This window comes from Trematomus bernacchii, unplaced genomic scaffold (genome assembly GCF_902827165.1).
Source record: "Trematomus bernacchii unplaced genomic scaffold, fTreBer1.1, whole genome shotgun sequence".
In the NCBI taxonomy this organism is placed as follows: Eukaryota; Metazoa; Chordata; class Actinopteri; order Perciformes; family Nototheniidae; genus Trematomus; species Trematomus bernacchii.
The window spans coordinates 12,924,570-12,942,113 of NW_022987564.1; the positions used below are offsets into that span (position 1 = coordinate 12,924,570).

The 17,544-nt window shown below is 39.4% G+C and overlaps 2 protein-coding genes across 4 annotated transcripts; one reads left to right on the forward strand and one right to left on the reverse strand.

Annotated features, from left to right (window-relative positions):
• Nucleotides 1-2,433: 2,433 nt before the first annotated feature.
• On the reverse strand, nt 2,434-5,780 carry cks1b (CDC28 protein kinase regulatory subunit 1B). The gene is made up of 4 exons (XM_034125334.1): nt 5,640-5,780; nt 5,345-5,412; nt 5,042-5,169; nt 2,434-4,094 (listed from the first exon to the last, which is right to left on the reverse strand). The coding sequence occupies exons 2-4, from the start codon at nt 5,401-5,403 to the stop codon at nt 4,045-4,047; spliced, it is 237 nt and encodes a 78-aa protein (XP_033981225.1). The 5' UTR covers nt 5,404-5,412; nt 5,640-5,780; the 3' UTR covers nt 2,434-4,044.
• A 216-nt stretch (nt 5,781-5,996) lies between these two features.
• pbxip1a (pre-B-cell leukemia homeobox interacting protein 1a) lies at nt 5,997-17,346 on the forward strand. 3 transcript variants are annotated; one of them, XM_034125110.1, is made up of 10 exons: nt 5,997-6,015; nt 8,288-8,415; nt 9,130-9,214; nt 9,598-9,653; nt 10,431-11,154; nt 12,517-12,726; nt 13,515-13,558; nt 13,706-13,801; nt 13,938-14,118; nt 14,276-17,346. In XM_034125110.1, exons 2-10 carry the CDS (start codon nt 8,344-8,346, stop codon nt 15,334-15,336), a joined length of 2,529 nt encoding a protein of 842 aa, XP_033981001.1. In that variant the 5' UTR covers nt 5,997-6,015; nt 8,288-8,343; the 3' UTR covers nt 15,337-17,346. The 3 variants fall into 3 exon arrangements, with proteins under 3 accessions (XP_033981001.1, XP_033980999.1, XP_033981000.1); XM_034125108.1 differs by lacking the exon at nt 5,997-6,015 and adding an exon at nt 7,367-7,495; XM_034125109.1 differs by lacking the exon at nt 5,997-6,015 and adding an exon at nt 7,542-7,724.
• The last annotated feature ends 198 nt before the right edge of the window (nt 17,347-17,544 follow it).

The following is a 17,544-nucleotide window of genomic DNA, read 5'->3' on the forward strand; positions in this document are numbered from 1 at the left end:
AACCATTTTCAAAGACAAATCATTGAATAAGACAGTAACCCTTTAGCAACCACACCCCTTAAGGTTTGGACTGCCTTATTAGAAACACATTTAAATTGCTCTCCCCTCGTGTACCATGAAGTGTTCAGATGTATAACACTACTTGACTTTGATACTGCTTGGAAGATGAGGAGCATCATATTCTAACGGTTGTTTACTTCCCAATACATTGTAGGACTACCTGTTTGTACCCCGATATATTCCAACTGGGTATTTTTCCTTTGAAATTACCACAAGGAACAAGAGTATTACAGTAATGCATTTAATACATGACGATAATCATACTTTTTAAACATTCTCAAACACCCCAGATTAGCTGTTGTGAGTGCATGTTAGAAGTGCATCTATTAGTCGATTGAATTACAAATTGCAAACTATTCTGATAATTGATTTAATGGCATTTCAAAAAATGCCATTTTCAGTCCTATTTTTCTCTGATTTGTATCATTGATTGATTGAAAAGTTTATTAACAGCTTGTATATTGGGTACAGTACAGTACAGCTCAAAACATACAATTGTTAAGGGGATGCAGACCAGAGAAAGACTTTTGTCTTGTTTACATCAGGGTCCCCCATTTCCAATTCATCATAGCATATCATATTAAACTGATTATCTTTGAGTTTTGGACTAACAAAACAAGATATTTAAAGACATCATCTTGGACTTTGAGAAACTGGGATGGACATTTTCAAAAGATGTGTCAAAGAATCCATGGGTGCTTTCTAATTTTTTCTTCTCAATTGTAAATCTTTGCTATGTTGTTTGTATTGCTAGTAAACTGAAAATAGTGGGTTTTGTTTGAGAGATTGTTATCTCTATTTAGGGCCCTATTCTTGTTGGGGTTTTCCTTTTCCTGTAGTGTGTTCTAGGTTTTTGTGCATGAAGGGTCTGCAAAGGCTACAATCCCTAAGTTCCCTCCAGAGGGAGTTTCTCTGCCACACACTCCCCCCTTGTCTGAAACGCCTCCTTTGTTTACTTGCTTAACACAATGACATCACTATGTAACACTCACATACGTGATTTGCTAAGGGCTGGGCCATCTACCAGCGGTTGATCATTCACAACAGAGCCGTCCAGCTAACCAATCAGAGCAGACTGGGCTCTGGTTTCAGACAGAGGGTGAAAAGAGGTGCTGCAGCACAGGCAGTATGAGAACAATACATACTTTTTTGAACATTAAAGCATGTAAACATGTCACAGTAGAGGCACAACATACAATTATAAAACCTGAAAATGAGCAGAATAGGGCCCCTTTAACTTCATCCTTTTTATAGATCAATTGATTGATAGAGGAAATAAGCAGCACAATAAGTAATACTGGGGGGGAAATGCTGGTTGCAACTCTATCAGTTATATAACACCCAACACTTTAATTAAAAAGAGTTGAATTCTGTTTAAAATTGATAGTCTCACTGTGTTTTTGTTATTGCCTTTTCATTAAAACTTTTGTAGAGCAATAAACCCCCTGTCATTTAAACCAAGTATAACTTTGAAATGTGTGGCAGATGTGGCGCCTGCCTCTCTTTTTACACGTACGCCTCCATAACGACTCTCGAATTCAGTAAAACATTTTGTCCATTAAGCTCACAGACACACATTTACCGGTAGATGAGACCCATATTTCACTTGTAATGGGTGACACAGGAATTGTTAGATTGGCAATATTACGGGCAACTAATAAGAAAAACATGAGTCTGGCCACAGCACCTGCCAGACAACAGATGCAGTATCACTGAGCCACTGAATGAACACCAACTGTGTACCATCATTTCACACGTCCATGAAGAGTGCTGCCTGGCATACAGCCCTGCATATTATCAGATCACAGCTATATCCCAGAAGCCTCATTACGTTGTCCTATGGTAGGTAAGGTGATGATCCGCAGCCTCCGATTATAATACACATGGTAATTATTCAGCATCATTTGGGCACACAAATTGTAATAAAGCTGTGAATGCATTTCTAGTGGTGTCATATCTATTAAAAAAAGAACACCATAGATTTGGTTTTGTAAACAGGGTTAACTCTTCATATACAGAATTAAAAAAAAAAATACTAAAGGTTACATAGAGCACTGTGTGAAAAGCAAATACTCTCAATTAGTACAAAGCAATGAGGAAATAAACAAAACTGCCTGTTTTCTGTGCCGGTTGGTGATGCTCATTTAGCTTTTATATATTCTATTTACAGTAAAGATACAGCATTAAATGATTGTATATTAAGAGAGTTTGTCCAATGAAAGCCTCCTGTGACACAGCTAATGAAACGTTTCTTTAAGTGTGATCCATTTGTCCAAATATAATTTAAAGAAATTGTGCTGAAAGATGTAGAACAGTTGCAACATGTAATTCACCATTTTTTTTTTTTTTTTTTTTTTTTTTAAAAGCAATTTGTTTTGATGCATTTTCCTTTTATTTTACAGTTGTGATAGGAAACATAGTGAGGAGCAAGGAGGTGTCCAAGAATGTCATGCTACTGTCGGTAGATTTATGTTTGCACCAACTACTACATGACGGCATAAAAACTTTTGTCCGGCATAATGTTTTTATGCAAATGTGAAATTAGGGAGAAAAAAAAGAAAGAGTGGGAAGAAATGGCACAGTTAAATATTTACATTGTGATACAGCCACATTTTGTTTTTTTCACAATCCACGTTTAGTAATCCAATATTCTAGTGTTAGCTTCAAGATTACCAAACAGGGGTACATCATCATTCAACACTGATTTCATTTCAGTCGTTTCATCAAAGACTAAATGCATCATACCTTTGATTTGATTGCATTTATTCTTTTATTAATTCTGAAGAAGTAGAACAGCTCTTTACCTACACATGTATTTATAAAATGATATTTGTCAAAGAATACTGGACAAAAGCAGACCTTACAAAAAGGCACTTGTTCAAAGAACAGTTTTTTTAAGGCAAAGTTTAGGCCTCAGTGACAGCAGAGCAGCTCAGTGTGTGGTAGTAAGAAGGGAGGAGGATTACAAACATGTCAGAGTGGGTGCATGCATTCAACACAAGCATGACAGTAAAATCAAGTGCCTTATGCGAGAGTATTCAGTTCCACAATCCGAAATAAATGTGACTTGCTTTACATGTCATACAATGATCGGGATGTATTCTAAGAGCATTTTCGGGAAGTTTCAGTCATCAAACACCATTTATTTTTTCTATTCCCCTTAATGTATTTTCATGTATCAAGTGGTACTGTTTATTTGTCCAGTTGTTAACTCTAAATACTTCCAAAAATCCACACTTATAAGATTTAAAAGTTGACAATTTCAGAACAGACAACACAAATACTGAGCAGCTCTATGGTACCAAAGCTCTTCTTCTTTTTTTTTTTTTAAGTAGGCCAAACTAATAATATGCTCTCATGGAAAACGGGATCATAACTAAGTTTTTAGACGACTCGCATGGATGCGGCTTTACATGCATATGACATAAAATGGTTAAATGCACATTTTCAGTGTCATTTAAACCAAGCAGCAACATGTCACTTACAACCGCAGTTTGGTGTTTACCCGAGTCAAAACTTAATTTAAGATCACATTTTCCTGTCGGGCTTGTGTTCCGACCCAGTATACACTCCGTTGGTATCACTAACAGTTTTTAACAAGTTTCACATCCCACATCTTATAACAATTCATGTTCTAAAAGGCTGGAATATCCAAGCGGGTTCAGCAAGTTGGACAGATAAGGTAAAGTCAAAAAGACCATGTAAGCTGATTTGAAGGTTTCTGGAGTCCCGCTGTTAACACATGAAGAAGTTTTTTCCCTAATAGAAGGGGGGTGATCTTTTTCTTTTCCTTCAATGCGTTCTCCATTCAACAACCACTGTTCATAAATGTGATAGTCCTTCTCCAGGTCCAACGGCATCAGCCCTAATCGCAAGTCACCTACCACAAAGGAGCTTGGTAATCTTGACAGCATGATCTTGTTTTGATGAGACGATCTGTGGCAAACAGGGCTGATCTTCCAAAGGACCCAGAGATTCTCTCCCTTATGACTTTTGGCAAGTCAGAGGGCGCCGGAACAGCAAGATGTGCGGCTCTGGAAGAGGGAAAAACAAGGCACACAATATATAAGCAGAGATAATCACACTTATTGTGATGCTTTGAAGAAACTTGACTCCTCTAACCGAGATTCTATTATTTTTTTATAAAGGGTGCGGCTGGGTTGGACACTCGCCGTCCATATGCTTGTGGTAACTAAACAAAACATTAAGCAATAGCCTTTACAAACCCCTCAAATAGGTGAAACTTAACCCGTTTTAAGATCAAACACTCAGCATCTGTCATTTTTGCCTCAAGGACTTTAGATGATTTTAACCCCTCATTGGCAATTAGACTTCAACTTTCAATCAACACTACAGTAGTAGACACGTTTAGTTAAAAGCAATTTAGTGACATATCAGTTATCAACATTGTGTTATGAGCCTTGTTAAGTTCAGCTTGTGATCACATTTGTGTAAATATAGATTTAGCACATGACAGCTGTGAAACAGAGCCAGTGCTCATAGTTCAATTGCCCTGCAGTCAACATCTGGCACAAAGGCTGTCTTATACATTTACACTCAAATGTACACTCTTCAATTTGATCAAAGCCCCATCAATCAAACATCTTCAATCATAACTTTTATAATGTCTCAACAGCTTATACATATGTCACTAAGTCCTGAAGTTGCTGCTCATAATTGTGTAGCCTTGTATGTGTACTAACCTACTTACCTATTATTCCAATATAACTAATGTGTGCTTTCTTCTATATATTAATATGTTAGCTTATTGTGTATTATTGCATGCCTTTTTTACCTGCTATGCCACTTTTGCTGTAACACTGTACATGTTTGATCTGATTTCTATTATTGGCATGATAAGAGGACCAAAATAACTGTTATCAGAAAGTGATCAAGACAAGAGATCGATTACTGCTTTCTTCACTTCTGGTACATTTTGCGATCAGCTGAAGACATTATCCCTAGAAAGAGGATAAAATACCTGGCTGGTGGATCATGTAATGCACCCATCCTTGGCTCTGCTGGACCCCAAGGTTCCTCCACTCGGTCTCTGACATCAAATGGGTCTTTGGTACACGCTTTGCAATGTCTTTGGGTAGCATGACGTGTCTGTAGAACACCAGTGTGGAAATGAACAGAAAATTAATGTTCATTGTTATGACATATCATGGAAAATAACTGACGATGGCTTCTGTACAATGCCACCTTGTTAAACGGTTATAAAATAGCGCTGACATGATGATAAAGTCACATTGAATGTTGGATAAACACGAGTCATGCACACCTGTACTCGTATTTTTCATCGTCATATTTATCAGAGTAGTAGATCTGTTTGTGAGACATGACGGGGACCTGGTGGAGAGATTTTCATCATTAGTCAACAGTGAGAATCAGAAATAGGACACATTAGACAAATGTTGAACAACGTGACAGGAAGCTCGCGTAGCTTAGCGAGTGTGGCTAACAGTTGAGCTAACTTCGCTAAAGTTAGCCGAGAACAAGCGTTTTCTTTCAGAACTTTTAAAGAACTAGATGTTTCTGCTGTTGGGTGAGCACTATCAACCGGGATTCAGAATTACCTTATATTATTGTCAAAGAATTCCTGACCCTTAAAAAAGTAAATTATTCCAGTGTTTCGCGTCCAAGAGAAGTAAGATGTTGACTCCTCTTTGTTTCCCTCTCGAATGTTTGCTAACCCGCTTTTTGCCGTTCAAATAGACATCCTCTCTTCCCATTGGTCAATGCATCCACATTACTCTCTTGCCATTGGTCTGTTAAGTCTGTCGCAGGAAATCACCATCATCGCTACAGAGTCTCCTTATTGGTCAGTATACTGAAAACACATCTAGTACACATGAACGCTATAATTTACAAAAACAATCCAAACATGACCCAGATATTTCCACTGTGTCATCCCGTGTTGTTTTTTAGTTTCTTCTTGACTATGGATATATGGTAAGAGCTTTGTTCCTCTTTCTTACTCTTTAATACATTAATGATTTTAACACTTTATGTATTTTTTTCAACTTCTAATCATTATTAACATTATGGAATAATCTTTTGATTATTTTATTTATTTATCAAATAATTAGTCTGCGTCAGGTATTGAGTACACTTTACTTGTTTTCCTACTTATGTTACTTGTTACTTCTTAAGTTCTGGTTGTACTACATTTCATAAAGAAATACTGTAGCCCATATTTATACTACATTTATTCGACAGTTACTATTTGTTAACTTGCAGATGGTTTACAGATGTGACAGACATCGTTTGATCCCCTTCTGCTTTACCAAAATGTAATAAAAACATTGAGATATCATTTGTACTTTTTTATTTAGGGGTTGTTTTACACTTTCCTTTCCCCTGCTTTCAACCAAGGTAAATTACATATAAAGTAATCTATGTATTACTTCAGTAGTACTGTAGTTAATTAAATCTTGAGTTACTTAACTTTTTCTACTTTAGACTTTTCCTCAACTGCATTTTACGTTGTCCTTTATTATATTGTTGTGACAGGTTAATTTACTAGTTTCTTTGAATATTTAGATTATGAATACATAATACAAATGAATGAATACATTCTAATAATTTATATACTACAGGTTAAGCTACATAGCAGCACTAGCAGTATAATGATGTTAAAATATACCCTACTTTCACCAGCTGCATTATTCAAGTAATGGAAAAGTTATTGCATCACTGCTTCTTAATACACACTACTTGATTTTATTGCAAAATGGGCATAATGACAACTTTTAATTGTTGGATTTAAGATTTTGGTGCTATTATCACTTTTACTAGGTAACATTTTAAAGGCAGGACTTTAACTTATAACATGATGTGTTTTACACTGTGGAATGGTATTGCTACTTCTAGTTCTTCCTCCAGTGAAAACACAACATTTTTACAGACTTTAATTTAAGGAAAAAAGAGGGCCAGATGATGAAATATTTGTCCATACTGCAGCAACAGGAGTAGAGGGGTTATCCACTCTGGTAAGTCCCACAGTTCAAATATAGCTCTGCAGACGTGTCAGTGTACAGCTGGTCCTGGTAGCCCCCTCCTTCTGTATATATAGGCTATATGTGTGTACACGCATGCATCCTGAGGGTTAAGTTCACACATGAAGTTGTATTATTAAGAAGGATCAGCGTCTATCACCTGCCACTTTCACCTGCTATCGTCAATCATGCTGGGCTGTGCGTCGTTCTCCTGACACAACACTGCTATCTGATTGGGCCAGCCTTGGTTCAGGGGCGGGAGCTTTGCAGCCATTGCTGAAATCCTATTGGACGAATTGCGTCTTGGTTGACGTGACGCAGCTTGGAATTCCCAAAGTTCCCAAGTTCATGGGAAGAGAGGAGCGTTGTTCGTACTAAAAAACAAAACGTTTTGAAGAGAAAAAGAGCAAGCGACTGAGGTGTAAACACATTGGGTAAACTTCTTCTTTGTGTTGAATTTGATAGAGTCGAGTAGGTGCTTGAAGCGCTAGCGAACAGCTGGGCCTGTCTGAGAGAGAACCAACGCGGAAGAGTGGGAATATTCAGCCTCCTTTGTTTACCATATGAGTGATCCCTGAATTTGGTTGCAACAACACCTATAGCCCTTTAATGCTTCTTTTTCACATGTGCTTAACAGAAGCGTAAGCACACACTGTGCTTTCGGTACGTGAGTATTAACCGTGTTTTGCTCGTGTCTGGATCCATGAAGTGCGCGTGTCTAGGGTTTGACCATTTTTGGTTATTTAACTGCCTCACCGATTGACCGGATGGATGTGAATGAATGGTGGGCTGAAAATAGCAGCGGTGGTGAAAAAGATCAGGAGATTGCTGTTATTTCTGACAGAACAATCTTTAAAAAACTGCGCAGCATTATATTATGGATGCCAACACACCATTACATAACTTGTATTAACGACAATCTGTTCTTCTTATCCCGTGGGTGCGGTAAATCAGATCTCAAACTGCAGCGTCGTTACTTCAGTGTGTCCTCTTACACTATTAATTACATATTCACCATCAAAATATTGCACACAAAAAATAGACATAGTATAGTCATTTTGTGTGCTTTTTTCGTGCATCATTGATTGTATCTATTAGCCTATCTATATTAAAGCTGTTAACCATGATGCATTCACATAATTAAATCTAGCCTAACTTCTACATGCATGTAGTGTATGCATCAGGCTTGTTCAATGAAGACTGGTTGTTTCTGTCGTCGTCTGCAGAAAGCCATACAGCTGAGTGTGCACGGTGCTGTGCCACGTTGAGCCTGCAGAGGGCAATGTCTGACCACAGCAACAGCACAGGCAGCAGCGGGTCCTCCACCAACAGCTGGACCCTCCTCTCCCCTGAGGTATGACAGAAGCAGCTCAGGAAACTGAAACTTGAAGCTGTTTGCCTGGATACAATTTGAAGGATAGCTATTTTCCTTGCTTGTGAATACACGTTAATTTAACACATGACATGTCTGCACTTGTATGCATCCTTCAGCTCTATGTGCAGTTATTTGTGCATGACCGTTATCAATATGTACACAATTGCCTGTTAAGTCAAAGCAACTTGAAAATAATTGTAATTCAACACCACTGCAATAAATCCTACCTTTAAAAAAAAGGTTTTAGCATATATGAGCCTGCAGTATGAGGTGCTGTTGCATAATTTAGGTCATATTATCTTCACCACATTCATATCAATGAGATTAGACCTAATAGGAGAGCTAAGCATATAACACGATAGAAGTGTATCACATTTAAAGTAAATGGATGTAAAATGTAAGTTAGACTATAATTTATGGCTGCTTTTGTCAAGCATTTCATTAAGGGAGAAAGGCGATTCAGCATCTACTTTATTGTTGCAAGTTAAACAAATTGAACGATGCAATCTTATTGACAGACGAAAGAAAATAAACATTGATGTGTTTTCCAGACCAGGCTTATGTGCATGCTCATACATGCCTGTGTAGGGTATGCTGTAAATGTCAAGGGCAGTGAAACCAAGGAGAGTACTATACGTGTTAATGTAAATACTTGAGGGAAGCCTGATCTCCCTGGATCCTCTGACTCCACAGGAAGCTGCTGTGGAGAATGTCGGGCCATTAGACGACGGCACTGAGAGCCTGGGTGATGCCCCGAGTCTCTCTGAGGATGTGACAGGTACTGACAAGTCAAAATATGTGGCTATTGGCTAGGTACAATCATCAACATTTATGGCCAAAAATACCTATTCCATGGTTTGAATTGGACACAACAGTAGCATCAGTTGTATTATACATTCATGCCTAAGAACCACATACACTGTGGTCATTCTTTGTAGCAAATGCTAATCGACAACAATGTTCTGTGGAGGATTTCAAAAGTGAAATTAGAATAAAAGGTAAAAAGATACATTATATTCCCGAAATACAGTGTATTAAGAGAGGAAACAATGTTTTTTCTCTTTTAGCCTTGATATAATATCACTGTTAAAAACATTAGAATTGTGTTCTATTGTCAACATTTCACATTTTCGTTTTGTCATTGTGTGATTGTTGTTTCAGGAGCTGCTGCTAGTGAAATCCCAATAGAAACAGTCCTGTCTGAAGAAGGCCATCAGGTTGGTACACAGTAAACTGCAATAATCCAGTCAAGACATACGATAACTAACATCATCACTATCCCCCTACACCATATTTTGTTATTACCAGGTGTTGCTAATGCATTGTTGTGTGAAATGTCTTGTTTGATGTTGTGTTTTTCTCTCGTATGTATGGACTTGCTTAAGGCCCACACATTAACAGTGTGACAATATTCGTTTCCAGCATAGGTGTAGTCGAGTTTGAAAGAAGCCTTTTCAGATCAATAACGCTCTATAATCTTTAAGCGCTTTGAGCACCAGGAAAAGCGCTTTATAAATGTAATGTATTATTATTATTATTATTATTATTATTATTATTATTATTATTATTATTATTATTATTATTATTATTATAACATCAACGTTGTGGGCATTTCACAGTCAAGCCTCTATTTCTACAATTAACATTTTTAAGCATCCTTACATCGTGAAATGTATAGAGTAAGATGCTTTGAGCCACATCAGATGTTGTATTTCCAGAAAGGTGACTGGATAACTCCCTCAGTCTTACTATGCCCATTCCTACACCCAAAACAAATGCCCAGAGTGACATTCTCTTAAGAAAAGCATCACTCTGGGCACCATAGTCCGTTATTAAATGATAGAGAAGTACTGTAATCAATACAAACTGAGTGTAAAATGTAGGCACTAAAACAAAATCATATCACTTTATCTTAAATAACACATAGATTTCTCAAAAATGATGATAAAGAAGTATTCAAAGATAACTTTTCTCCATACTTTTCTTATTTCTAGGTGTGTCAAGAGACCTCTCCAGAGCCCAGTGAAATCATCATGCCTTCTAGCCCACCCCGGATGAGTCCTGTCCCCCCCAACCTTCTTGATCCTCCAGACCTCGACCTGGAGAGTCAGCCTCCGGTTATCCATGATATTGTAACCAGCTCCCCCAGTGACAATGAGCACCTGGGAGCCACACCCTTTGTCACCAACATTGATATGGGGGCTCCACGTGATGTCTCTGCTTCTGAACTCCTGGCATCTGAGCCTGAGGATTCCTGCGATGCTCCTCCAGTGACTGAGATTCCCGCCTTTACAGAAGAAGAGCTTGACACACCTGCTGATATCGGGATGATTCCTGCCAGCCCTGCTGTGGAGGGTCCTGACTTCACTACTGAACCTGAGGTCAGCTTCCCCACTGAGACCCTCACAGCCACAGATCCTCCCTCTCATGTTGAAGATGATATGAGCTTTGTTCCTGATAGTCCAGAGCCACCAAGCTACGTCCCAGACACTGAGAGCCTGGTGACAGAAAGCCCCATCAGTGAAAGTCCTGCACCTGAGACCGTTGGTTCATTAGAGGCAGAGGAGAAGGAGGCGGAGGAAGAAGAGAAGGAAGAAGAGAAGAAGGAGGAGGAAGAGGAGGAGGTGGAGGAGAAGGAGGCAACTGTGGAAAAGGAAGAGTTGGACACCACTGAGACAGTGACCCAGTATGAGAGAGAAGAAGAGGAAGAAGAAGAAGGTATGTTGTAAAAATATAGGGATATTTATGATGCTACAAAGGCAATAAAACGACAGGGCTATTTATTTTGGGGGAGGTAGCCTTTTAGTATTATCTAATACAGTCAGACAAATTAACACACTCTTCATGCATTCAAAATCCTTTAAATTAAAGAATAAGGGACTGCAAAATATGTCTATCTCAAGCTAGAAAGGTTGGGAACCACTGCTCAATTAGATAACTATACACTTACAGTGATTCCTCTTAAATGTATATAAACGTTCCTCTACCTAGACTAAACGTCTGTACCTTCCGTGAGCCATGCTCTTTAGGCTGTACTCCCACGGTCGACCTACCTGTCGAAATATCTTCATCAAAGTGTTTGCCAATCTGACATCACCGCATCCACACCCTTTGCTGCTAGCTGGAAGTAAGCCAAATGCAATAGAGCACAACAAGTGAGACAAATAGTCCATTATTTCTGAACACCTGATCTTTAAGTTAGCTTTTGTTAATGAACAGCAGAGTTCATCCGGAAGTTACATAAATATATCTGCTGATGTAATACATGAATATGCTTTGTGGTTATATGATTGAACACAAACTAATTTATGCACAATGTTGACTCAAATAGTAAAGCATTAAAACAAGATTTGGACACAGGTCTCTTCACGATAGCGCCTCGATTTTAGGTAATGAAGAAGAACCTGTTTAAGGTTTTTTTTAAATGTCTATCTATAAACAAAGTTCCAATTGATCATGTTACCATAAAACAACTGCCACACCATGAACATGAGGCTTTTACGGGCCCCTGGGGTTTGAGACCCCGCCCACAGCCTTGGGAAAAGTAAGTGGTTTACTGCTGTTTGTAATTGGCACGAGTAGATTTGGTTAGATATAAGAATTGGTTTACATATTGTTTATCTGTGTCTCTCTGGGATCTGGAAAGTGATTTATCAGCTTGACAGGGACGCGTACACCCTGCTGAGAAAATGGAGAAACTTTGATGCGTGAAATTACTGTTGTTTTTAAATTAGTGAGAAAAATGTCATCCATTTCTCAGGCAGCACTGACTTTTTTTTACATAATGTTTACACAATGTTGTGTTTTACGGTTCGTGTATTTACTTAGATTTTGGTATTTTGTGCGAGGCAGTCTGCCAGAAGTTAATTATGATTTTGGTTCCAACGCTTTTGGAACTGCAGATGTCGAGATGATTTGTTGAACTGACTCAGGGCCACATTTAAAAACATGTGGTTTAACTTAAGTCTCGCTGTCATCATCTCTCTCTAGAATATATCATAAAATCAGATGGCCCTCTGCCATTTCTTTTTCATGTTTAGGATGTCTTTTTTGATCTTGTTGTATTAATTCCTCTCGTAGATCCATCTAGTAGCTTTGATGATGGACTCAGAAGGAGGAACGTCCTGTCCTACGGGGCGCAGAGACCAAGAACATCAGATGAAGACGATGAAGATGAGGAAATGGAGTTCAAGCTGACCGAGAAAAAGGAGGAAAAGCCGTGGTTGTCCTTGAACAAGTGCATTGTGGGTTCTCTGATCCTGCTCTTCTTAGCTTCCCTCTTTCTGTCAGGTGAGTTCCTCCAATATTTAACTACGCCTGCTAGTTTGCTTCTGCTTTTCAGGGTCTGATGCATTAAAGGCACTACTAAAATAATGCTATAGTATTTTTTATCTGATAAATATTATAAATATTTTATGATTTGTTCTAATATTTTCCTTTTACATCACTGGTTTTATTGTAAATATTGTCTAAATGACATTATTACACAATGGCTTCATTGACTAAACCAGTTTACACAAATGACATAAGCACTTTGCGCGCAGCTGTCAGCAGTACATGCCTGTTATTCATTTTTGTTGACCAAGCTTTACTATGTCAACTGGTGTCCTCTCTGACCTGAATAATGGTAGGTCCAGTACTAAATATCTGACAGCAGTGTCAGCGTTTGCGCTAGCTGGCTAACGCTCAGTAGCTTGTCCAAGCACTTATCTGGCCTGACACTTCATGCAGTCGCAGCAGAAAATGGCAAATAACACGCATACTGAATTATACAATAGCACTCATCATCACAGTTTAGAAGTCACTGGATGTTTAGGGTGCCTTAGTAGAGGGGAAGAGTAACTATTGCTGGTATTTTGCTTGGTTAGGCCAAAATATTTCATTTTCTTAATTGGAATTAAACAAATGCTGCCTGAATACAAAATGTGTTTCGCAACACAAGTATTGCCTCAGCATAGAGAATGCATTTCACAACAAGAGCATCTAATGCAGCTGTAAGACAGCTTGGCTGCTGTGAGTCAGCAAAAAGTCCTGTTGTAATACTTGTGTAAACAATGTGTTGTTTTCTTATGTGACAGGTGACTTTGACGCCTCTGAACTGAGTGATGTAGAACAAAGCCAGGTCTGTTACTACCACTTACTCAGTTTCAATGTCATAATCATGTCCTGTATGTGAACATATGTGTCTTAAAACTTGAAAGACACATGGTAGTGATAGGATTATTTAAAACTATGTGTTTTATTCATCTGCCAATGATTTTCACTTCAGGACTGGCTTAGCGGTGATCCACAGGATATGAAAGAGCTATTGGATAAACTGACACAGGAAAACCAGCAAATCGCTCAGCTAGAAGCTCAGCTACAGGTCAGAATACCATCTGAATTCAAGCTAATCATGCTGTGTTAATGCACAGCAATAAATAGACAGCATGTCGTCTATACATTTCAATGTTTATTGTTTAGTCGTGCAGAACCTTATGCTATTTTTCTTTATTTCTTAGTCTCAGAAAGAAGAACTTGACCTGGCACTGAAGGCAGTAGCAGTGAGCGGTGATGAGAAGGGAAAAGCAGATCTGGAAAAAGAAAATGTGAAGCTGAAGGATGAGCTGTCATCTCTGCCTGAGCTGAAGAAAGAGCTGGAGAGTCTGAGGTCCAGGGTGACTGAACTCAGCCAGCTCTCAGGTACACGTGGCAAACAGGAAGTGAATCAGATCAATATTAAATCAAATCTGATCTATTATGATACAAATCTACTATGAAAGTAATAACATTTAATTCCTCAGAGTGCTAATCTTTTCTTTCTGATATAATAACATTTTATATCTTGAATCTTTCACAGCTGATGAGGAAATGCCTCCCGCTACCTCGAGCTCAGCCCCTCAGCCCGGGGACAAAGAGGGTCAGAGTAACCAGAAAGAAGCTGCACCCGAGAGGAAGAAGGACACATATGATGGAGGAAGACTGAAGGAAGAACTCCACAGGCAGAAGGTTCTTCTTGAGGAGAGCAAGAAGAGACTGCAAGGGATGAAGAAAAATGGAGGTGACAGGAAACGAGTGAGGGATAGTTTGGAGGAGATCCAGAAGAGGCTTTCTGAACAGGTGGAGCGGTGGGGGAAGAAGAAGCCACAGCAGCCCAAATGGAAAGGAAACAAGGGCAAAAATAATGAGCAGTGGAAGAAAGAAGAAAAGAAAGAGTGGAGAGGAGAGAAAGATAGGAAGAAAGAGGGAGGCTGGAGAGAGAAAGAAGAGAAGAAGCAAAACTCTCACAAAGAGGCGTGGAGGAAAAACCAGGCCGAGTGGGAGAGGAAGAAGGCCGAGCGCAGGATGGACAGAGAGGAGAGGAGGAAGGAGAAACCGTGGCACAGCCATCATGGCAAGAGCTTCCTCAACCACCAGCAGCCCCATCACTCCCACCAGCAGCCCCATCACTCCCACCAGCAGCCCCATCACTCCCAGCAGCCCCATCACTCCCATCAGCCTCACCAGCCTCAGCAGCACAAGCATAGCGACTTCTGGAGGGACCAGGAGCAGAAGCTCAGGCGCAGCGTGCGCTCCCAGCCGGGCTGCACCTCGGTGGAGGACTGCGCCGGCAAGGAGGGGCTCTACCCGGTGGAGCTGCCCGAGTTCGAGGAGCTGCTGGAGGGATACCTGAGCAAGCTGGAGGGGTCCTCGTCCGAGAGCAAAGACAAGATCAGGAAGCTGACGGCGGAGTTCTTCGAGGACGGCGTGTTCATCCACGACAGGGTTCTCTTCAGTGACTTTGCCGAAGACGTGGCAGACATCCTGGAGGACATGGTGGACATTTTGGAGAGCAAGGGGCAGAAGGACGACGACTCCCTGGAGGAGGAGATGGAGGAGTTTGAACGGGAGGCCCTGTGGAAGTTTGCCGCCACGGCTTGAATAGACAAAGAGGGGGAAAGTAATAAAAAATGGCGCTAAGATACAGCACAGCCGGTGGTTTTATAGGACATTTCTTGCCTACATTCTCCTCTTCAGAGCTGTAATTGTAGTAGCTTCTGGTACAGAGTGGTCGTGCCTCTCATTAATGTGTCCCCCTGAGTCTTTAATTATAAGCTAGACTTGTTGTCTTTTTTGACTTAGTTGTTGTTACCTACCTCTGTCAGGTCATGCCTCCTAATGCAAAGTCCTTCAGTAATGTGTTGTGTGGATTTTCCTCTGCTGTATGGTGTTTTCTCAATACCTAGTGCATGTTGCAGTTCATCGTGTAAATTCAAACTGATATAGTCAAACCATACAGAACAATGGGGCTTTAGGGCGATGGTAATTGCAAAAAATAATTCTGTGAAGCAACGTGCTTTGAAATATTCTCACAGTTCAAATGAGTTCAGAAAGGCTTGTTGAATACTTCTCTGTCATTGAACTGTGTGAAAACAGCGTGTCACTGCGAGCAGGTTTAAACAAATGCTGAGAATTATTTATTTTTTTGCCTCAAGTCATCTGTAGCCGTCTAATCCCAGAGGATGAGATCCCGGTTCTTTCAGTGATGAGAATCAGATCAGGTCAGACCAGTTTTTTGAGTGGATTTGGGCAAACACACACAGAGTGCAGTTACAGAGCCCTGAGCGTTTAGTTTATACATTTGTCAGACGTTTCATCCTGCAACTCCCAACTGTCAGTCGATAGCAGATGTGCTGAACAAGGAACCGGTTTGAGAAACGTCAGTTGTAAAGAAAAAAAGCAATAGGTTAAAGTGATCGCCATAGCTACATTTATGACTGCCAAACCACCCTAGCACTTTTCAAAAACATTCACATTTACAGCAAAGTTTGTTTTCTCTATTGTGTTTTTTTTAAAGAACTCTTTAATATGTTTGTAATGTAGCCATGGGGACCTCCAACACAAGATCTATATAAATATATATACTGGGTATCCCAGAGCATCAGAGTCAAAAGGATAGACTTAATGTCCTGTAAATGAGATTGGCAACCAAAGCAGTATATTTGTCATTGTCCCTTTATTCTGTTAACAGGTTGATGTTAACTGACATGCACACACCTGATATAGTAAAAGTTATTTAGTTCAAGCAAATGCCAAAATGAGGAAGCTGCTGCATTTTGTGAGCCAGACATAACACACAAAACAAAGTCCATCAAGTATTGCAGCACTGCTTTACAGTGTTGACCAGTTATTTGAGCCAAAATCATTATTTTTGTTTTGATTGTAGTCGTATTTGTAATCATGAAGTGTTCCCTCTTTAGGTGGATGTGAAGTTAAAGTCGACAGATAGTGATTGTTGGTTCTCATTTTCCAGGAGCTTTGGAGTGTTTCATGTTTATTTATTCTGTCAGTACGCTGAAACTCTTTCCCTTCTTTTTAATAAGACTTTGTCCCAGGCCACACACATTGAATGTGAATATTGTGAACTATTTCAGTTACTTCAGAGATTTAGTTTGCCAGCTACTGCTTACGTGCCTTTATTATTATGAATACCTTCGAATGGACGAGTGGTCGTGGATTTCATTTGCTTCTGCAAGATAAGGAAGAAAAGTTTACACTGCTCCTAATGGGGCTGTTTATAAGGCAGAGAATGAATGTCAAAGGGTTTACACATGAAGTGTTAAACGTTCTCTGCTGTTTGCACAGAGGAACTTTTTATTAGAAAGTATTAAGACCAAAGGGATCGGAAGAAAGCTTAATTTCATTAGAAGAATCCTTAGTTTAATGAAACACATTTATGAACATTTAGAGCATATCTTTTTTTGTCATTCTGGGACGACGGTAGGGCTCTGTGCTTACTGCTATTGTAGGATCTGGCTCAGACGTGCATGTGAATGATCCCTGGACAAATGTATTGAAAAATGTGATTAATTTGAATTTCATTCGTCATCATTTATGTCCTCTTTTAGGAAGTCGGTGTTAAGTTCAATAAATCTTGCACCATTAAATGTGTTACGTTTGTCTTTACTAAAAATGCTTTAGCTTATTTTATATATGAAGTAAATCATAAAATACATCCACTGCTTTAGATGGATTGTATTCAGTTAAATGTACAGTGATACCCAGCACATGTGTGACTCACTGTCTGACAGGCATCTTTTATCACAGCCATGATGCCCAACTAAAATATTTACATCTAGATTAAATACT